General features: G+C 34.5%; 1 protein-coding gene across 1 annotated transcript in view; it reads right to left on the bottom strand.

Moving 5' to 3' along the window:
• Positions 1-15,982, bottom strand: part of LOC149904963 (uncharacterized) — a 98,892-nt gene that overhangs the window by 60,181 nt on the left and 22,729 nt on the right. The window contains exons 3-4 of the mRNA XM_090106738.1: positions 1,696-1,773; positions 1,144-1,290 (exon numbers count right to left, since the gene is read on the bottom strand). Coding sequence (XP_089962864.1) covers positions 1,144-1,290; positions 1,696-1,773 — 225 coding nt within the window. The remainder of the gene's footprint in view (positions 1-1,143; positions 1,291-1,695; positions 1,774-15,982) is intronic.

The following is a 15,982-nucleotide window of genomic DNA, read 5'->3' as shown; positions in this document are numbered from 1 at the left end:
CAAAATTGCACGGCGTAAGTGAAAAGATAATGAATGTTTTAATATGAAATTGATCAACTGTTGGGTAGATCAAAATAAAATTTCAAAGACGTGAAATGTAATGGAAGCTTCCCGTTGTATAAGGGTCTTGAATTTTTCGCTGTAAGCCAAATAATTATTTCTCAAGTTATCTTCTTTCATGAACTCTTAGCTTATATTCAGTTTATATGGTATGGATGGATATATTACATGTAGATAATGTTCAATTTACTTATTTACACTTACCAATATAAATGATATCTTATTGTGAAACAGTAAAAGGTGGCGTACCTTACACTGATGACTGATATAATTTACCTTCCTAACTTCGAGAAAAAGATTCCTGAAACCCATCATTAAATATAGGTTGGTAGCTATTTCATTTTGTTATTAATATAATGATACATATGTTATTAAACAGAATCTCGCCAATGCCTGTATCTTGCAGGCGTGCAATAGGCCACACGATGGAGTGGTCCGGCGCAATACCGCGGCAATACGTCAGAGTGCCTTTCCGGGTCCAAGATCCGACACAGATTGCTATCGAAGCTTTTATTAGCGTTCCGTTTCAAGGATCTATTCCATTTTCAATTCGCAATACCTTAAGTACTTTTGCATACTGCATGCTTTATTGCTTATTAAAATTGAAAACATAGCCACAATACACTGCTAAGTCTGTTATTTATCTTTAGTTTAATGCGATTATTACGTTACATATAAATCGACATTTAATATTGTTATATAGCATTCAAATGCTCCATAAAAATAGTAACGTTAGACACTTAAAACCGAAAGAGTAGAAGAAATGCGGTCGCTGAGGTAGATTCACGGGTGGCTGAGTTTGGCGCTGCCCCGGTTTGTCAAAAAGATGCGGGTTCGAATCCCACCTTGTGATCGATTTAAAATGTTACACATTGTAAAACATTGTCCAGAATACATATACTACGCAGTCTCTACAATATACGTGTATATTGTCTATCCTGTGTTTTCGTGCGTATATGCATATACGTGTGCAATGCGTGTGGGTTGTGCGTATGCGTGTGCCTGTACGACACGTGTGTGTGTGTGTGTGAAAGCCTGTGCCTGTGCGTATCAGCATACATGTCAGCATGTCTGTGCACTCACCTGGTCGGGCGAGTCGGTCTCGAACGCGTGGCAGTACTGGTGCGCGGGCTCGGAGCGCGGCTCGCGCGCCACGAACGCGAACAGCGCGCGCGCCGCCTCACACGTCGCGTACGAGATGCGACGCAGCGCGTGCGACATGCGCACGCTCTATGCACACAACCATTGGTAAACTTGTTGGAGTGAGACAAATATTGTATGTATATTCTATGGTAGCTTATTCTTTCTCGTTATTGTACGCACGCTCTATGCATACAACGATTGCCTTACTGGTATATTGGCGAGTGTGAAATATGTTACATTTATGTTGCGTCAACTTGTGCTTCCCCATTATTTTGAAAAGGACAAACGAAATTTCAGTAAACACATTCAAAACAATAAGAGTAGTTTCAGCGTTTAATTTAATTCATTAAGAATCAAGAATATCAAAACAACAACAAAATTATTTTAAAATAAAATTCTACAAGTGAAACAAACTTGAATTACATCTGCTACAAACAAACTCTATAATGATCTATAAAGAGAATGATAATAAATTATACAACTGCCACTGACCTGGTCTTCGGGGTCGCATACCTTGACCCCGGAAAGCGCGACCACCACTAGTACCGGCACTGCGTGTCCACTCTCCTGCTGACAATACAGAATACTATTAAATTTTCAGTTTATATTATTACATTTAAACTTGCAAAATGTTAAAAAAAACGTTAACGAGAGCATAATTGAACAGTAGGAATTCAATCAAGATTGTATCATAATTTATCAACTTGTGTTAGGTTCAATGAAAATTCAATTTCATACAACAAGTGGCAGTCTGCATACTTTGGCCCCACTTGGTACTTATCTATACTTATATAAATTCCAAACTCATTCGTGATACTTCCAAGCCTCTATTATTAAAATTTGTTAGTATAAGTGCTTATGCTGAGCATCGCAAACTGCCGACTGCACTGTCTCGAGAGCGAATATTGTGCACCGACCTGCCCACAGCCGCCGCTACCGTGTGTTTAACGGCTTACATTCATAATAACAGCTTATAACTTTATAAACATACCTTACAGTTTGAACATTAAAGATCATTAAAGAAAATGATTAAAAAAAATTAAATTAATAATTTCGCAATTATCAAATGTATCTTCTTTCAGGAGAAACATGAAAATTAAAATATTAATTTTTCTGAAACTGTGAAAGAAACATTCTATGTAATCCTTCTTAACGTATAAACCGCTTCATTTTACTGCTAACCACTTTTTATATTAATTTTAATCGAGTATTCAAACTAAGCCTGTCTCCCAATCACTGTCTTGAAGCATTTCATCAACTAACGGAATTTAATCTCACTGAGAATATTTTATTAAAAATGTGATACCGCGCACAGCATTGAGGTCGCAATATCTGAACGAACGGGCAACTAACTCACATTTATATGCAAACCGACTCCGACCGCGTCGCACTGTAATGAACAACAATTGAATTATGCTGAAGATCTGATAAAATACTTTCCATGTGAGAAAAGACCGAAACGAGCAATATAGTGCTCATGACAAAGCAGAAAAGGCTTCCCAAATACAAATCACACAGACAAATCACATACATACTCAGGGCTGTACTGTACGTTATGTGGATAAATACACATCTTGAATTATGACCGACTGAATCTAACGTAACTTTTTTAACATTCTTACTAAACAAAGTTTGAGTTTAGAATTTGATATAGATAACTGCAGACAATAAATATAACAGGATTAGCAAACCGGGCGAACTTCCTTTCGCCACCAGAGACACCTTTTCTTTCCTATAAACCTCACGAAGCCCGAGACCTTTCCAAAACCGTGGAAATCGGTTCGTGCGTTCTGGAGTTATAGCGTCAGGAAGGAAAACCCGACTTATTTTTTATAGTAGATAAAAAGTTATTTCCTTATTAAATCTATAAGGTAACACGAAAATATAATGTGGCTATAAATACATAAGAATACTGACTCAAAAATATAACATCACTGCAATATAACATGCTAGTATCGGCTCCTAAGGCGTGCTCTTTGTCATTAGAGCTTTTATAATGCCCCGGGCTCTACAAAGTACAAACACAAGGTACATTAAAATTCTGGCATAACAACGAAGTGTGAGACCTAAATACTGCGAGTTTTGAGAGCAGAAAGGAACAAAGAAGCTCGCAAAATGTTACGAAAACAAGCACTAACGAAGCATCTCTTGACATTCGCGCCTGCTGACGAATGTATGACGATTCCCTGCACAGAGTGTCATGAATTCCTTCTTACGCTGCTATTAGTACAATCTTCAAGGGAAGTAATGGCTTTACAACTGCAGGTTCTACGGCCCGCAAATGCTTTCGTTTTTTTATGTCTGAAAATAACGATTTTCTAAACAACTCGTGTACGTGCAAAATATCGGGGAAATATGTATCTACTATAAATTTTCTGCATAACAAATAATGGGAATAGATTATAAAATATTAGACAAAACGATGGGCACAGTGATTGTAGTTTTCAAAAGATATTCCTATATGATTGTTAACTAAAACATTCACTTAAAACCATTCAACGAAAGGCATTGTAAATGAATGTTTGTATTGTACAAATCTCCAATACTTTCATGCTTAAGGAGGTTGTTACGGAACAACTAATTCAGCACAATAAATTGTACATTCACTTACTGTCGGGCTAACGGGAAGCCTCCATGAAACGTATCTTTAATTAAAACCGCTAAATTCGCTACATTTCATCTTAACGAGCGTCTGCCTCGCCCGTCAACCTTCAGCCATTCAGATTACAGCTGAGATGACGTCCATTACACCAATGACCACCTTAGACTTCTATTCAATTAAGCCTTTAAATGTTTCAGTATTGGGCCATTATATCACTACTAATGTTTGAAATGGGAAGGCATTTGAGCTAATTGTAATGTTTCGAAATTCGATAGGGAATGAAGAGAAAGTTATACAAGAACAGATCTATTTAATTAAATGCAAATCTGACCGATTAAGAACTATGTTATATTAAAAAACAATGATTAAGCACACGTTTGATAAAATTCCCTTACTTTTAATAGAAAGTTAATAATAATGACATCCACTTGTATAAAGCTTAAAAGCTTGTTTTCCCAAATGTGTATCAACACAAAAACGGGCTCATGTAAAGTACCTAGGTATAATTTTCAATTGCATGAATAGACTATCAACCTTATTCTCTCTAATTTCCATCAAATTGCTTCTATAAATAAATTTAGGGACAGAAAGGTATTTTAAGTTTTATTACATCTGTCTATTTTGTCTCTATTTTGCCCTTTAGGCATCCTTTGGGTACTCTAGCGCTAAAATTCATTTAATTAATTGACTTTATTTGCAAATATAACTACCGATAATAAACAGGATTCATTTGATGATTAGTCTAGCAATTTATTACTGACATCTAGTTATTGTAAACAAAAAAATGTATTTCAATAAAATTATTGTACGCAGAAAACTGAAACTTTTACGAGTATATTATTAGTTTAACAACCCGTATAGGTTTACGTTTGCGACAGGAGCAAATAAATTGAATTACATACAATTCTAAGGATTTATTGAATTGGGTTCACGGCTATTCAAACATCAACTGCACAGTTATAGTAGATAGGCAGGGATTATATTTTATTGATTCTTATCTTTATCTAATATTTCAAATATTACATTATTTTGTTATTAAGTTATTTTGGATCTTATAGTTCAGAAAGCGACATAAACATTTTCGTCACTTAAGAATTCATGTAATATCTGAAGTATCAAAATTTTTAAGTTGATAAGGCCATTTCTACGAAATTTTGCAAAGTTTCCTTAATAAGTCCCTCCTCAAATATAAAGCCAGGTGTCACAAAAGTAATCTACTCTCTGGGAACTCGTCCGGCAACACATTACCGCTCCCTCGGTGGTGAGGTTAGTGTCTAGCTCTCATACCACGAGGTACGTAGGTTTTTTAATTCATAAAAAAATATAAGTACCTACGCATAAATTTATTTTTCATAAAAAAATAGTAATGATCATCGCAAATGTAACATTCTTGGCAAAGTTCGTCGTCAATACAGTCGATAATATTTGTAAGCACGGTTATTGCAGTGCGGTGGCGTGGTAAGGCGGCGCTACAAAGTGATATGGAGTGCCCTCGAACGCGAAGCGAACGCGGAACAGCGAAGCTTCTCCGCTTTGTACATCGAAAACCATTTTTTGAAGGGCTCTATAATTTTGTGGAACACGGTGTAGACGGTAGCGAGCTTGATTTTCGGATAGCAATAGTAAAAATAAAAATATATGAACTCATCACAAAAATTGAAAGTATTGTGAGTTTTTATTAATAAAGTATCCATGATTAAGTGATGTATAAGCCTAGACTTAGATTAAACCTTAGAAACAGGCTGCATTTTATGGCGAGCGTTAAAATAAAACGTGTATAGGAATAGGGAATCATCCGCACGCGCACATCACAAATTGATCTTTGTGAATTTTAAAATTTTTTAAAGTTAAAAATGGTTCCGCTTACCTTTTACTTAAAACTATTTATACGTGTATTTTATGTAAGAATCTATAATGATACAACAAACTTAATTTATTCGTCTAAATAAAAGCTAGTAACTTGGACCGTACGACAAGGCGCACATCCATTAGTAGAGCTGGAGTTCTGCAAGCGCGTGCCTACTTCTTATCCCATTTAACTATTATTTTAACATTTCTATGTCAGGAGGCGACGCGACGACGATAATTCCACAATCCACATACATTACGCAAATATGTCGAGTGAGATATAATTTTACAAAGTTAACGACCATCTTTATGCAAGAGTTTATTACAAGTAGTTTAACATTCGAGATAGTAAATATTATGAACTTGATTAACATAGGCTTTGGGCAAAAGTTTATGATGGCCTAAGCGGTAAACACTATACACGACCTTTTGTATATGAAATAAAATAAAATTAACATCAATAAACAGTAAATATGATATCAGCGCGACTATTTAACTCGTAAATAAAATAAGTACCATTGAACGAGACTCGATTACATCTCGATTGCGATGCACATATTTGATATCGCACTCGATAATCGTTTATATTTTATTATGAGTATTCGCAATCATCTCGAGTGCTCTTCATTAGTCTGATTAAACGTGCGTAATCAGCGAATTATATAATGGATTGTTTATTTCAGCGTATTTTATCATGTAGGATCGTGAATTTTTATTAACGTTATTAAATTATCCCTGGATCGGATTTGTATTAGTAAATACGTAATAAATATTGTGAAGCTCAAAAATAAATAGAACCATATCACCTTATCTATTTATTTTTTATTATATACCTAATAATTTAAAGTAATGTATGCTATATTCGTCAAATGGTATATAATAGCAGTTTCATAGTGTTAAAAATTCCTGCAAATTAATAGCTATTAAATTAAATGATGGACATTGCCTTAAAAGTATAAATAAGTATTATGTATTATGTTATCAATACGCTTATAAATCTACTTTTAACAAACATATTTGTTCAAAGAGTGCCAGTAGGTGCTCTATACAAAAATGGTTGCCTTTTAAAAGCGCTTACGTCGATGAATAGAAATCACTGCAAATCCTTGAGATACCGTTTACGAGGGTGGCGTGTTTGTCTGGTCGTCTGTAACTCGAGAACGCTGACTCGAATGTCAAATCGATACTAATATTTCGTGGGGTAGGTCTATTAATGTACGGATTACTTTACATGGAATACTTATGAAGGTTTAAATTCCTTTATAATTTGTACAAGTTTTAGGGCTTCTTTGGCTTGTTTGGAAAGAAAAACAAAGCTTAATGTCATTTAAGACGCATAATGCAGAGCATTTATCGTTGTCAAACTATTATAGACATTGTCCTCATTAAAATAATATCCTGATTAGGTCAATCTAACAGTTACACTTGAGGTACCAACAAGGTGGTTGAATAACGTCTTTCTCAAACTTAGTATAAGTTCATGTGGAACCAAAGATATAATTTGAAAGTCATGTAACATCTTTAAATAAATCACAAAGTTTCGCAGCTACGAGCTAACTTCCAGCTCGTAAATTAGAAAAAGTAATTGTTCCGGTTTGGTGACGTCTACCCTTCAGGCTTAATTATACTTATGGTGTGTGCACATTACGCCGTATAACAGTATTCAACTAATATCTGTATAATAATATCTGCTTAGTCCCAAAAACCGTATAGCTTACTGCTTTTTTATTAGATTAAAATTAAAATATTTTATTTTTACTTATCGTAAACAACGGGTTTTACCTAATTGGCAACTCGTAAATAATAAATAAAAAATGCATACATTACCTACATGTTAATTTAAAACTTACGAATATTTTTTATAAGAATAAGTGCTTTTGATTCAAGTTTATATGTATTCATAATAGTATTAAATAAATCTGTATCTGGAAGCAGAGCTTGCATATCCAGCAATTCTCCGTCCGTGCCAACGCGAACGGGACGTTCCTGCCACATATTGTAAGCAGTAGACAGTACGTCTTGCGGTACAACACGGAAATCACGATATCGTCGTCATCAAATTCCTGAAGGAGTTGCTACACATAAACTTTTGAGAAATTTTAAACGAAATTCGTTCAATTCCAAATGGGTTATCTACACCACTGTTCAACAGATTTGACATTGAAGAAGACTTTTTTTTTTCATACACAAAATAAAGAGAAAACAAATATAAAAAGGTTTTTTTGCAAGGTTTAATGAAATCTTGAACAATTGATTTGTGTCTTTTACTTAAGAGTTTTCGATATTCGCTTTACAAAGAATGAATATAAAAGTATAGATTTTATGTTTTGAATTTATAAATTACCATTACCATTTCAATGTAGAGACGGCCTTACCTCTATGTCCCGTAACGTAAATGGGAAAACTTAACTAATACGAATAATTAATGCGCGCTAAATATTATTCATATGGAAGTTTGGGCATTGATAGCGCTTAGATATAGCCAATTAAAAATTTTAAGGTTATGGTATCTTCTGGGACTTTACCAATAATTGTAATATTATTATATGTTAATATTATTGAATATGAAACTTTCTCATTGGATGACAATCTCATCAAAATTGGTTAAATAGTTTAGAAGAAATATATTCTAATAGTTTATGTAAAAGTGCTTACTAAGTTTATGGTTTACGTTTAAGCATTATGTAATCGTTTTTATATAAATAATGAAAACCTCATTTTTTAACTATTTACTTTATAATAAACCTAAATTTTGGCAAGTATGTAGAGTAAAGGCAGGCAAAACCGGGTGAATAGCTTGGCTTATGCATTAATGTATGAGCATGTACCTCGTAGAACTTTATGTGCAAAAAACTAATGAATAATAAATTAGGGAGCTTCGTGGCCTTTCTTAAAACATACGCCAATTACAGATTCTACTCTATCACAACTATAACGAAATGCTCACCTCTCCAAACTAGCGTATAAAACTTTTATAACAGTTTGAAAGTTTAATTGCGCGGAAAAATTGCACACGTGCGTCTGAAGCCACGTGCGGCGCGAGACTGAAGGAATTACTCGTATAGCGGCTTTCATGAAAATGGGTCTTCGTGAAACTATGAAGTGGTTAAAGAGAGTGCTTCATGGTTACTTATGAAGACGACGATATTGTTTTTAAAGTACAAATACCTATATAACTGAAATATTAAGAAATCTTCATCTACTTTCAATCTTTACCCAATTGTTTTCGTCTGAATTTAAAAAATATTTTTCTAAAATATAATAATCTTAAGAAACATACAACAATTGCTTAGTGCGTTTGTTTTAGCAAATGCCCATAAGTCTCATGAAGTTGTATATTCTTTAGTTTTCTGATACACAAGTAAGTATCAAACAAACATAGATATATGTATTTTCTTCTCGAGGAATTAAAGTACAAGTTAATTTAAACGTTTACCGTAAAATTTCTCCAATTTGTTGAGTTTCATGACTTTAAACACCATAATTATTATAATTTGAGGTTTCACTTATTAAGAATTTTAACCAAATTAAACAATTTATATTTTATAGTACTTAATAAGAGAAAATATATTCAAATTTTCAAATTTATTCAAATTTTCAAAACCAGGGATTTACAATCTATATGAGTGTAAAAAAATGTGAAAACAAATAAATAAATAAATTTGAAATTTGATATTTACGTGAAAACAATATTTTTCAGATAAAATATAGACGATGTAAATAGTATTTAAATACTTAATTGTAAGTAGAATATGATAAGCTTTAAAAATTAATTTTATTATTGCGTTAAGTCTTTAATAGATAAAACATTTGATGCTGAGAATGAATATTTTCATCCTTCATACGATAATACAGAGATAAGATATTAACTAGCTCAGAGGTCTGTTCCGAGGAATTTTCCACAAAATTGAAGGTTTTTATCTCAATCTGTTCATCTCGGGCATACATTTAAATTTTTTCATACAAACTTTGCTTATGAAAACGTTTTCATATTTTAGCGAGCGCGCTCTTTCCAAATATGTTTTACGTGTAGTATTTACGTCGACATATTATTTTATTAATTTGTAAAGAAACGAGTAAACGTTGCATTGCAAAGGAATATATTAAAATATTTTCTTACACACACATTCTTACACGTATGTACATTGTACACATGTGTAAGAATGTGTTCAGTTTTTACACTAAATAATGAATTTTCAAATACATTTAACTTCTAAAAAGGCTTCGTATGTGATCCTTGTTAACATAGCGAAAGTTTTGTATAGGCATTTTATATAAGCCATTTGCAATTGCGCAAAAACCATGCAAAACAACAATCAAATTTTACAAAAGTAAATTACTCTCGGTAAAGTATGTAGTACCGATTAAAACCAGAAGTTGTACCTTTCAGACGAACTTTTTCTTGGTTAATATTAAAACACGAAAGTAGATGTTAAAATTTCCCGAGGCCTATTCGAAACAAAGCCAGTCTAGGATAAAGCCTCAAATTTGAGACTTTTCTTATCTTTCCGCCCCTCATAAACCTTGGCACTTGGATGTTACAAGAAATTGTATGTTTTAGAGGTCCGCGCACTTTCTTTTGGGAGAATATTAAAGACTTCAGTTATTTTTTCATACAGTTTTTACTCGAAACGCATAAATACTGTGTTAAAAATAACTGAATGAACGAAATGCATAATAATAGTATCTATTTAAATGGAAAATGTAGAGCTATCAAAAATTGTATATGTATTGGTAATTTTATTAATATACATACCACATAATATGGCCACTACTAAAATATTTTTCAATTATACCATATAACTGTTACCTACATATAACAAAGGTGATAATTAAGTTTTTAGGCCGGTTTTGCCGCTTGTGGATGTAGCCTATTTGGCTCTACATCTACATTTTTCTGACAGTTAAGGAAGCTGTGAAAACGGCCCAGTGAAAATTAACTTGTGCTACTTGTCGCGAAGTAATACAGGAAAATTTGATGTAGGGAACTTAGATTTTATATTTCATATTTCCTTGTAATGTTTTGCACAAATAGACAAGCGAGATAAATAAATAAATAAATAAATAAAAACATTTACAAACAGTTTTCCTGACCTTTGGAAAGCTGCTCAAATTATACCTCTTCCAAAAAAAAATAATCCCAGTAATCCCACTGATTACCGCCCTATTTCCATTTTACCCTTCCTCTCCAAAGTCCTAGAACGCTTGATACATCAACAACTTACCACCTTTCTGAACAAAAACAGCGTCCTTAGTCCTTTCCAATCCGGTTTCCGTCCTGGTCACAGTACTACGACAGCGTTAGTTAAGGTTACCGACGACATTAGATCAGGTATGGACAATAAGCAGCTAACCGTATTAACTCTTTTAGACTTTAGTAATGCTTTCAATAGTGTCAATCATAGAGTATTGTTAGGTCTGCTTCGTTCAATTAATATATCTCCAGAGGTGATTGATTGGTTTCAAAGTTACCTGCGTGGACGGCGACAGCGCATAATAGTTGATGATAAAATATCATCCTGGTCATCTATTACTGATGGTGTCCCGCAGGGTGGCGTGTTGTCTCCTCTTCTTTTTGCGATATTTATAAACTCTATCACAAGTAATTTAACTTCTCTCTACCACATGTACGCCGATGACTTGCAAATATACACTCAGTCAAGCCTCGAAGATATATCACATGCTATAGCCTCAACTAATGCTGATTTAGCCAGGATTGTTGAATGGAGCACAAACTATGGCCTTACCATTAATCCATCTAAGAGTCAGGTCATCATCATTGGTAGCCCCCGTCTCATCTCAAGGCTTGACTGGGAGAACCTCACACCTATTTCTATTGATGGCATTGTTATACCTTTTAGCAAAACTGTTAAAAACCTTGGTGTGTACCTTGATACAACTTTTTCTTGGCGTGATCACATAAAAGAGGTGAGTCGTAGGGTTTATGCTGCATCTTGCTCGCTAAGGCGTTTGCGTAACTTCTTGCCATTCTCCACGAAAATCATATTAGCACAATCTCTTCTTTTGCCTATTATCGATTACGCTGACGCTTGCTGTCCGGATCTTACACAGGAGCTTTTAAATAAACTGGAGCGACTGCAAAACTTTTGTATACGTTTCATTTTTGGGCTTCGGAAGTACGATCATGTTTCGTATTTTAGGAAAAAACTCAAGTGGCTGCCAATCCGATCTCGTCGTAATATACATTTTCTCCGTCTTTTGTATCAAGTACTTTTTGACCCTAAATCGCCTGCTTATCTTAAAAATAACTTTGAATTCCTCCAGAATGAAACTTATACTCTACGGTCGAAAGAAAGACTCACACTGCGTGTGGCTACTCGAAAAACTGAATTCCTAAGTTATACATTTGCTTCAACCGCTGTAAGATTGTGGAACTCTTTACCTGTGGATATAAGACGTGCACAATCTTTAACTTCTTATAAACGTCTAATACATAAATATTATTTAGATCTGGAATATGGCTCCGAGTAGTGACCTTAATACTTTAAGTAATATTAATAACTATTATTTTTATATGTGTATGTTTATCATTTAGTAGGTATATATTATTAATTATTAAGTAATATGTATGTTTGTAAAATATTGTTTAGTTTTTTTTTTAATAAATTTTGATGCCTCCCTTTATACAGCAAACACTTGTCCTTTGCCTGAGGGGTCGCCTGGTAGAGATCACTCTGAAGTGATAAGGCCGCCCCGTTACACATATTGGAGCTGTTACTTTGTCATTTATTGTTTACTTTTATATTTTATAAAATAATGTGTGTAATGAAGTGTCAAATAAATTTATTTATCTCTCTCACAAGGGTTAAAAACTTTACAAAGAATGAATAATACTAATACATAATATATATTAGGCAACCTTATGAGAGCTGGTGCCCGATGTGGGTTCTGAAGAACCTGTGGTACGGGTCACCAGGCCCCATTTAGTATATCTAAAATACAATGTAGCAGCCTTATGGATCGAATCTGCAGCAAGCTTGTGAATAAGACAAAAAAAACAGACAGTAAAAATAGTACTAAAAACAAAATAACTAAAAAATAAAATAAAAAATAGGTGGTTGTTGTTTCTGTGTGTGTGAAAGAAAGGGTTTGATGTCCATCAGTCTATCGCGGAAACGTTATGGTATAATTGAATGTCCGGATCATTTATTTGTAGTAACTCTATTGATAGAGAGTTATTATTATTAATTGTAAACACTTCCAACGCAATTTCGACAAATTATTTTGTTTATAAAAAAACTAGTATCGGCATGACATGTAAGGCACAAATAATGAACGAAATCAGTACCAACTCAAAACCGCATATAACTTTACGTAATTGATGCGTGAATAATTCATCATAAATAACAATTAACTCCATCCCATTCTCGCAATGATACATATTCATAAGTACGAAAAAGATGCAAGAATTCCAGAAATGGGCTCACGCTTAAACAAACGGCCCGGGGTCGAAGCGCAACGACTTGTTTTCTTTTGTCCAATACGTTAAACGGTAAATGGCACTGAGAAATATTAGTCTTGCAGTTGCAGTGCCGAAATACATATTTGGAATGGAAAAGTACATAATACATATCATATCAAAAAAAAATCTTAACTTTAGTTTTAAGCATCAAATGTTTTTTACTTAATATTGTGGGAAGATTATCAGATTTGAAGATGCTAATTTGCTGTTAACACATAACGAATTAATTTTGAAGCTGAAATGCATAATATGTATCAATGATATATCCTTCGAATTTATAAAAAAGCGGCGACCGACAATAAGTACGATACACATACGTATCGTTTTCTTGTATTTTCATCGCATAAAATCGGCTGGCTGCACTCTTGATATTATACTGTTTCGCTCATATGATTCGCAAAGCGGTTTTATTTTTCAAGCAAAGAACCAATAACATTTCAGTATTTTAATTTAATATCTACCTCAAGGATGGAACGAATCGCGGCATATAACAAGAAAAACCTCGAAAGTTGTTCGTGACGATGAAATCGAGCAAGTTATTCTGAAACTTAGATCGTGAACATAAAAATGCGATCAACGCCACGGGCGCATGATTTACTGACTGCCGGCGCTGCTGCTATCTTTTTACCGACTTTCAAGAAAGGCAGGTTCTACAATTTTATAGTATGTACATTTAAAAATTGGCGTAAAAACAAACAACCCGCCTTTTTAAAACGTAAAGTAAATATGTATATATATGTATTTAACCAGATGAAAAAAAAAGACGGGTTGCACTCCGGGAGTGCCGGCAGAAGTGAAAACTTGATTATCAAAGTTGAGCATGTTTGATATTTTGGAATGGTATCCATCTTACGCTTTTTCGATCAGGTCACGTGTCCTGACGCGAGTTTAAGATTTTATACCCATTACAGAAAAAGTGCTCAACGCCGCTAAAGAAGCTTTCACTTCAAAAAATCTACATACCTATAAAATTCGGGCAATAATCCATCTACTTGTAGGTATATAAAACTAAATAAATTGTCACTAAACATATGTAAACGTTAAACGTACTAAGACAAGAAAGCCTTGGAACGACGATATTGAACTCCAGTAACTGGGCTACTCAATATTGTCATCAGCGATAGAGCCCCGTAATATCTAAGGTAGGTAGGTTGCCGCTCGTCTAAATTATAACTGGTTTCACCTGCGCCTCGTAAATTTTTAATGTACCAGCATTTTTACAAGCCACGCTAATCTTGTGTTTAGTAATTGGTTGACTTGTAAGCACTTTTAGCACGCATATCTTAATATATATAAATCTCGTGTCACAATGTTTCTCCTCAATGGACTCCTAAACCACTTAACCAATTATAAGAAAAAAATTCGCACACCATGTGCAGTTCGATTCAACTTGAGAGATAGGATAGGTTTTATCCCGGAAATCCCACGGGAAAGGGGGTTTTCTCTGAAAACTCGGGCGAAGCCGCGGGCGGAAAGCTAGTACTATATAAAAAAGACAGGCAACTATTTCTACATCTAAATTAATTTGGTACTTGAGTTCCTGTTATAGAATGAAGAACATTTAATTTCTGATCACGTGATCCCTTTAAGAATCTACTTTTATTCACAAAGGTAATCAAAAACAAATACGAATATGGCAAAAGAATTATTATTCAGAAATTAGATACCCATATTCTTTTTCTACACTATACATAATATATATTCTAAAATCTAAACCGAACGTAATAGCTTTAAGCTATCACATTTATTTATTGAACTAGATTTATGTAAAAAGCGCTTTTGAATCGTGAAAATACAATTATTGTAAATTCTTTAAAATCAATAGATACTAATAAATATAAACATTGTATTGTATTGTATTAGCCGGTTGTGTCCCAATCCTTGTCAAAGTCCTCCCCAACGCGCTTCCATATGAATCTTGGGCTATTGTCTATTGGGCTTGGGCTATTGTAGACCAGTCTCTATTAAATTGGTCCAGTTCATCCCGCCGCGTCATCTTTTCTTCGGCCTGCCGCGACTCCTTCTAGCTGTGTCTGGGCTCCACAATGTCGTTATCTCAGCCCACAGTTCGTCCGGCATGCGACTAATATAAAAATGATGGGTGATATTTATTTTATTGACGCCCGTAGCACACCTCCGCTGCGAAACCATGACCGCGGAGCCGCTAGATGAATTCCGCTGTGATCAAGTGTAGTTTGAGTAGCGGAACCGGCATCGGCGAAACCTCATGCGAGTCAGTCCGGAAGCAACGATCAAAGCGAAATGTCGTCGTTATCGGAGTCAGAGGAAGAAGAAATATTATTGTGGACTTTAACTTTGAAAAGACATAAAACTCGTAGAATTTGGGTGCATGAGATTAATAAAAAAAGAAAGAAATTAGGGGAAAACCTACTATTTAAAGAACTCGAGTCCCATGAAGATCGTTTCTATACATATACATATGTATTTTTAGAATGACCCCACAGAGTTTTGATGATTTACATACTCTTTTACAAAAACAATGTAGTTCCGCGTTTTATTTTTGTCGGTTTTGACAAACACGCGCGAAAACAATGCGGCACCGCAAACAAATAGCGGCGCGAGCGCGGTAGTGTGGCTGGCGTTAGAAGAGATCGGCGAAACCGCGCGAAGAAAGAGATAAAAAATAGTTAGATGTATGTGTTAGAACAGGCAGTTTCGCTACTGTTTCGCTTCTCGTACACGGGACAAGACAGAGCGAAACTACTGCGGTTCCGCTGTTACAGTTCTGCAGCGGAGGTGTGCTACGGGCGTGACGGATCATAACGAAACGACGAATAAAAGAAAAATAATAAAATTATACAAGCAAAGTCAGGAAGGTATTTCTC

The sequence above is a fragment of the Colias eurytheme genome, chromosome 10 (assembly GCF_061535395.1).
Source record: "Colias eurytheme isolate Ceu_HAF_F1 chromosome 10, ilColEury1 Martin Lab GWU primary, whole genome shotgun sequence".
Lineage (NCBI taxonomy): Eukaryota > Metazoa > Arthropoda > Insecta > Lepidoptera > Pieridae > Colias > Colias eurytheme.
Note: the sequence above shows the minus strand (reverse complement) of the source record. Positions and strands in the feature narration are given on the sequence as shown.